At 63.5% G+C, this 6,754-nt stretch overlaps 2 protein-coding genes across 2 annotated transcripts in view; both read right to left on the bottom strand.

The window, feature by feature from the left end:
- TPGS1 (tubulin polyglutamylase complex subunit 1) overlaps positions 1-312 on the bottom strand; it is an 8,004-nt gene extending 7,692 nt beyond the window's left edge. The window contains exon 1 of the mRNA XM_008584480.1: positions 4-312. Coding sequence (XP_008582702.1) covers positions 4-312 — 309 coding nt within the window. The remainder of the gene's footprint in view (positions 1-3) is intronic.
- Positions 313-1,340: 1,028 nt separating this feature from the next.
- On the bottom strand, positions 1,341-6,330 carry MADCAM1 (mucosal vascular addressin cell adhesion molecule 1). The gene is given in 9 exon segments (XM_008584485.1): positions 1,341-1,642; positions 1,644-1,756; positions 2,437-2,649; positions 3,939-4,262; positions 4,439-4,548; positions 4,623-4,800; positions 5,049-5,263; positions 5,605-5,801; positions 6,313-6,330. Coding segments are annotated over 9 exon segments (1,464 nt in total). The 3' UTR covers positions 1,341-1,546.
- Between the last annotated feature and the right edge of the window lie 424 nt (positions 6,331-6,754).

Here is a 6,754-nt window from a genome sequence, read left to right as displayed (position 1 = left end):
CCTCTGCGAGTGGTGAGCCAGGCGCAGGTGCCACAGCGCGCGGCCCAGGCGCTGCTGCTGCAGCAGGAGCTGGCCCGGGGGCTCCCCGGCGCCGCCGTTCGCTGGCGAGCGCAGGCCTACGTTCTCGAAGTAGTGCGCCAGGAAGGCGATGGGCTCCTCGGGCCGCGCCTCCAGCACCTTCAGCAGCGCCGCGCGCAGCATCTCCGTCACGCCGACCTGCCGCAGGAAGTCCTCCTCGCTGTCGGCCGCCGCCACCGCTGCCCGGGACGCCGCCGAGGCCACGGCCTGCCGCCGCTTCTCCACTGCCGCCATCTCGGCTGAGGGCAGCGGGACCGGAAGCGGCGCCCTGCTTCGTAGCGCGCTGGCGCCCGGGAAGGCCATTTTTGTTAAGGGCAGGGGCCGCCGGCCCGGTTCCCTCAGGGAGACCGCGGGAAGTACCAGGCGCACGGAGTCCTTTTCCCTAGGTCCTCATGGGCACTCTCCCCTGGCTTCTCTCTTTATGTGTACAGATCGGCCCTCCTGATTTCGGCCTGGAACCACAATTTTGCCAGATTCCAAAATGGCTACCCAGGAAGGGCTCGCTTTCTGGCAGGAAGCCGGATTGCTTGCCATCTTGGTAGCGGGCGAGTACTTCATCAGCATGGTCCCCTAGCAACCAGTCTCCGTGGTTACCATAGAAGCTAGACCCAGCGGCGCCGCCACCCCCAGACCCTCTTCGGATGTTCGTCTCAGAGCCTGTGCGCTCGGGTCGCGCTCCGCCGGGCCCTCCCCTGCCACCCCCCGGCGGGGCTTGGGTCTACTGGGGACCCTCCCTGGCTCCCGGCGGGACGCGTTCGCAGCGCGGCGTGCCAGGCTGTTATCCGTCTTTACCACCAGAGGGAGCGCTCGAACACCGCATCCTCCAGTGCTCTAAACTCTCCCATAGCTCCCCAGTGCCCGCAGCCCGAAGTCCCCTCTCTCCAGACACGTGTCTTCAGCCCTTCCTCGGCTGACATTTCCAGCCGCTCTCCCGCCCCCTCCACCCACCCCAGCCCCCAGCCACTCCAACAGGCATGCAATTCCCCTTAATAAGCCACCCCCCGAAACTTTGCCCACCATACCCCTGCCCCCCCCCAATACTTTCCCCACTTCTTTTGGGGATTTCTAGTTAATCGTTAAGCTCCTCCCCCAGGGTAATGCACAGAGCTGTGTTCCCCGTCCCCTCTCCCCAACGGAGCTCGTGTCCCCCGCCCTGACCCCTGCCCTGGCCAGGTGGGGCTTGGGGTTCGTCCAGTGCAGGGGTAGTTAGCGCTGCGCAGAGGTTTTCAGCGTCCTAGGACCACGACAGGAATCAACAACAGTCAGACCAAATGCTCTTTATTTTCCAGCCCTGGATCCTTGGGGGGTGGGCCCCCCCGGAGCCCCACTGAGAGGAGGGACAGCCAGCTGGGGAACTCGGACATGCTGACCACCAGGGCAAGGGGCCCATGGTCAGCCCTCATGCTGTCCAGATCCCTGCAAACGTCCACCGGTCACAACTGAGTGGCGGGAAAGGCAGGCAGGCCATTCAGGAGGGGCTGCGTCCCGTCCCCCTTAATCGGGCCCAGGCTGACACGAGGATAGGAGCCTCGGGAGCTGGCGGGCGGGTGCGGTCCTCAGCCCTGGGACTGGCAGCGTTTCCGCAGGTGATAGGCCAGGAACACCAGGAGGAGCAGCCCCAGAGCCAAGCTGCTCGCCCACAGGGCTGCGGGCAGCTGGACGGCCACAGGGCTGGGTGCTGGGAAGTGGAGGACAAGCCCGTCAGGAGCCCACAGGGCCTGTGCCTTGCAGGCCTCAGGAAGGGAGAAGCCCAGCAGGGTCTACAGGGCACCTCCAAATGTACTGAGCTCCCCAAAATTTTACAAAGGCCTTTACAGCCAATCTTTTGAAATAGGACCTGATAGTTTAGAAGTGGGCCGCCCGATGGATTACATGTGGAAATGAGAACGTTTGGCATATACAGGACTCAGCAACACAAATTATCACACTTATTTGAAATGACCTAGGCAGCTGCCTGTTCTATTTCTGTTTCTATTTCCCAGGCTGTCCTAGTCCTTAAAGCTCAGGATTTAAACAGTGCTTTGAAATCCACACGGCCCCTGAAACTTACAAAGGACACAGTCTGGGAAGCCCGCTGGACAGATGAGGAAACTGAGGCTGGGCAGGGCAACTTCTTGTCTAAAGTATTCATCCAAGAAATCTCTCGGGCCGGCCCGTGGCTCACTCGGTAGAGTGCGGTGCTAATAGCACCAAGGCCCCGGGTTCGGATCCCACATAGGGATGGCCGGTTCGCTCACTGGCTGAGCGTGGTGCTGACAACACCAAGTCAAGGGTTAAGATCCCCTTACTGGTCATCTTTTAAAAAAAAAAAGAAATCTCTCACCCAGCCCTTCCCCCTTCCCAGGCGCTAGAACTCACTGCTTTTGGGGACCACTCCTCTCCACATGGGCCCAGCCTGGTGGATCTCAGGCCAGCAAGTCCTGGTGGAGCCGGGACTCCTGATGCCGTGCGTGGTGTCCTGTTGGGGACTGGTCTCCAGGGAGGTGGTGACAGGGGGCTCCGAGGAGGTGGTGACGGGTGGGTCTGGGGAGGTCGTGACAGGGGGCTCCGGGGAGGTCTGCCTGGGCAGGACTGGAAACAGTGGTCATTTTTTTCTCCCTGATACCCCAGGCCCGCCTCTCCTGCCTCAGTATCCCCATCTGGACCATGAGGTTGCACCATAATCTCTCCAAGCCCTTCCCTAGACCACCGGGCAAATCACAGGGCATCACAGTGGGTGGCATCGGGGTCTGAGTTGTCCCGGTCCCCCACTCACTAGCACCACTCTAGCCAGCTTCTAAGTCTCCATGTGCCTCAGTTTCCTCAACTGTAAAAGGGCTGCCATGAAGAGTGAACATTGGTCAGCCCGCACTTTTACCATTATGGGATGTGGAAGGTGGAGGGAGGGGAGGAGGTGCTTGGAGATTTCCTGCCCTTGGTGGGCAGACCGAAGCCCATGAGCGTATTTGCACATTCTGTTATAAAATATCCTTCAGATCCGACTCACCTCTCTCCCCTCAACCCCATCACCACGACCTCCCTGGTCTCCTGCTTCCCCTCGTCCCCTGGGAGCTCTTTGCTCCAAATTCACAATCCCGAGCTCATTAACATGCTGTGTGGGAGAATGATCCGGGCCTTCTTTAATGAGAGAAGCTGCCAGGGGCTTCGCCATGTGAGCAGGGCTTTCCCGGATGCTGGTTAAATTAGGACCGTCTGACACGAGTTGGGCGCCGACTGTGCACCAGGCCCTGGGTTAAGTGCCTTCATTTATTTGTTCGTTCAGTGGGTGTTTACTAAGCACCTACTATGTGTCGGGCACTGTTCCAACTACAGCTGTGAACACAGCACAGATTCCTACTCGGGAAGCCAACAGCGGTGGAGACAGAAAATGGGGAAAACGGTGAACGTGCGGGGTGTCAGGTGTTGGTGAAAGGTGTCAAGACACATAAGACAGGAAAAAGGAAAGGCTCACACGTGTGTGTACACGTGGAGGGGCGGGGGGTTGATTGTGGAGATGGAGGTCAGAGGAGCCTCCCCGGGCAGATTGTGCAGGGTCCTGTAGCCTCGGGGAGGACCTGAGCTTCTGCCCCAAGGGAAGGTGGGAACCATCAAGGGTTGTGGGCAGAGCAAGGTGGGACCATGGGGCCTGGCACAGGTAGGTGCTCAGTAAATACCTGTGGAATTAATAAGTATCGCTCTGGCTGCCACAGGGGAGCATCCCAATGGGGACACAGTGGTGCGGCCCAAAGTGACACGGCAGGTGGGGGTTGCAGCCTGGATGCCAGGAGCACCCGAGTCCCGTTCACCGCTGAGCACTGCCTGTTGAGGCTCATGCGCAGGCGGGAGTCACTGTGCCAACCCCGGGGGACCCACGGACTCACTGGGAATGGCCCGGCGGTGGGTCAGCTCCAAGCGGGGCAGCCTCATGGTGGCCTGACAGTGGAGGGCGGGTGGGGCAGGTGTCCCCAAGCGGGGCAGCAGCCAGTGCTCCGTCACACGGTACAGCACGTCCTCGTCCTCTTGGGGCTCCTCGTCTTCCTGCCGGCTCAGGACCTGGACCCCCTCCAGCTCCCGGCCCCACAGGAGCAGGGAGAAGGACAGGGCATCAGGGCCTGCGGGCGTGACGTTGTGGGCGGTGCAGGCCACCTCCTGGTCCCACCCAGGCACCAGGGCCGCCGGGGACACGGTCAGTTGGTCCGGGAAGGCTGTGGATGGCGGTGGGGACCGAGGGCTGAGCCCAGGGACCGAGGGCTGAACCCAGAGGAGGGATCAGAGCCCTGGAGGGGGTGTGGGGCTGCGGATGAATAGGGACTGCTGGTGAATTGGGGGGGACACCCAACGGTCACATTCCAGGGCCACTCGGGGGGACCGGGGGCCTCACCGTACACCAGGAGCCGCACGGTCCGCTGGAAGGTGACGTTCCCGCAGGAGCCCACGCACACGCGGGTCCCGGCGGCTGCCAGCGAGGCATTGTGCACGGTGAGCGCGCTGCTGCCCGCGCCCGTCCGTGCCCGCAGGAGCCCACGCCCACGCGGGTCCCGGCGGCTGCCAGCGAGGCATTGTGCACGGTGAGCGCGCTGCTGCCCGCGCCCGTCTGCACCGCGCCAAGGCTGGTGTCCAGGCCGCGCCACCGCACCGAGGCAACCCCGCGGCCTGCGCAGGCCAGGCTGCAGGTGAACTGCAGAGACGTGCCCACGGCCACGGCCACCTCGGGCTCCGGGGGCTCCAGCTGGAGGGGCTGACCTGCGGGTGCGACGCGGCAGCTCTCAGCCCACCCCCGCCCGAGCGCCCGGCCCCCCAGTCCCCGGCCCCTTCCAGTTCCCTGCTGTCCCCTATGCCAGCTCCCTCCCCTTCCAGTTCCCTGCTGTCCCCTGTCCCAGGCCCCTCCCCTTCCAGTTCCCTGCTGTCCCCTGTCCCAGCCCCCACCTTCCCTACACTCTCCGAGCCCTGCTTCTTTCTGAGACCCCAGCCCCTGCCCCTGCCCTGCTCACCATGGCCGGGCTGCAGGAGACCCAGGGACAGGGCCAGCAGGAGGGCCAGGCCCTGCGCCATGTCGTCCCTGCAGTCCCGCGGCCTGTGGGAGACACGGCTTAAGTAGTGGCGCCCCGGGCTCCTTCCCACTGCCCGGTGACCCTGCTCCTCCGCCCCCTCCTCCAGCTGCTCCCCGGGGGTTTCCCGAGGGGCTTTCCCACCCTGACCCCCGACCCTGGAGGCGGCACAGAGACAGGGGCTGGGAGTCAAAGACCGGGTGGGGACCCCGGGGCCGAGGCCAGAACAGATGGGGCGGAAGGTCTGGGTTGGCTCCAGGCCTCGTTCAGGGATGGGAAGAGCGGCAGAAGGAGGGTGACAGCCCAGGTCAAGTGGATGGAAATGGGACGAAGCTGGTGGCGGGGAGGGGGCGGTCTTGGCCTTGGTTCCTGGGGCCCAGGTCACAGGCGGGGGTGGCAGAGAGCAGCGCCGTCCCGCCCTGGTGCTGCAGGGCAGGGGTCTTCTGGGGCAGGGGTCCACTTGGGGTGAGGATCTTGTGGGGACGATGGTGTTCTGGGCCGGGGGTGTCCCGGGGGTCCGGCGAAGGTTTCTGGGGATGGAGGTTCCCTGGGGCTGGGGTCTCCCTGGGGTGAGGGCCTCTGGGCCTTCAGGCCCAGCTGGGAAAGTCGCCCCATCTCTGAGCTTGACTCCCCACCTCGCAGCCGGATGGGAGCCTGGGAGCCCCGGGTGGGCAGGTGGGGGGCTGCGTCGGTTCCCTGTTCCACACAAAGACTCAAGTGTGGGGCTCACAAGAGGGGGTGGGAGGGGACCCTGGCCAGGCCCCCACTCTTCGCTGCCATCAGCTCCTGTCTCAGGCAACCTTGGAGCCTTTCCGGTCCCCTCGTCTATTTCATTTTCTCCAGGCGTCTTGTCCTGAAGCCCCCCGTGAGCCCTGTAGCTGCAGTCAGGTGACATCTGTGTCTCCCCTACCTGGGGAGGGTGAACTTGTCTGCTGTGGCCCCCACCACGACCCTGGACCATGCACGGCAGGGAGAAAAGGAGGGAGCAGTCCTAGTTTAGCCTTTCCTGGCCTCAGGGTGTGGCCTATCTGTGCCTTTCCCTGACTGGGGAATAAAAGAAGGGGCCACAGGCTGTGCTGTGTTTAAGCGTTGCCAGTCTGTCTTCTTGGGGACAGAAACAGGCTGGGAGCTGAGGAGGGAAACTGAGGCCCAGAGAGGGGTCTGTGTCAGGTCCTGGGGAGATGAGGGCCCGGGTGCATGAACTCACCATCGTCCTAAGTCCCATTCCCCCTCCCTCCTGGTGCCGGGAAGGGCCTCACAGGAAGGCCGGCCTCAAGGTGCGGCTCTGTAGGCCGGAGGCACAGGCCCTTCCAGGGAAGCTGGCCCTTAACCCGGGTGGAGGTCACTGGGCCTGGTGAATGGGCGGCTTCCCAGCCCTTGACTTCACTTCCTGCCAGCCTCGAAGCTGCCCAGGGTGGGTGGGGAGGGGCCACTGGGCGCCAGGGTGAGGCCCCTTGCAAGGCATGGCCCTGGCTCTCCTGGGCCCTGTGTCCGCCCCACTGCCCTGTCCCTGCTGGCTTCTTCCAGGTGCTCCTCCCAAACACTCCCGTGTGTCACAACAACTCTTCCCATTCAGAGACGCAGGAGGGACAGGAGGGCTGAACAGGTGAAGACGTTCTGGGTGGAGGAAACAGCATGTGCAAAGGGCC

Source organism: Galeopterus variegatus, unplaced genomic scaffold (genome assembly GCF_000696425.1).
Source record: "Galeopterus variegatus unplaced genomic scaffold, G_variegatus-3.0.2 Scaffold3273, whole genome shotgun sequence".
NCBI lineage: Eukaryota > Metazoa > Chordata > Mammalia > Dermoptera > Cynocephalidae > Galeopterus > Galeopterus variegatus.
This window is presented reverse-complemented; position numbering and strand designations above follow the sequence as displayed.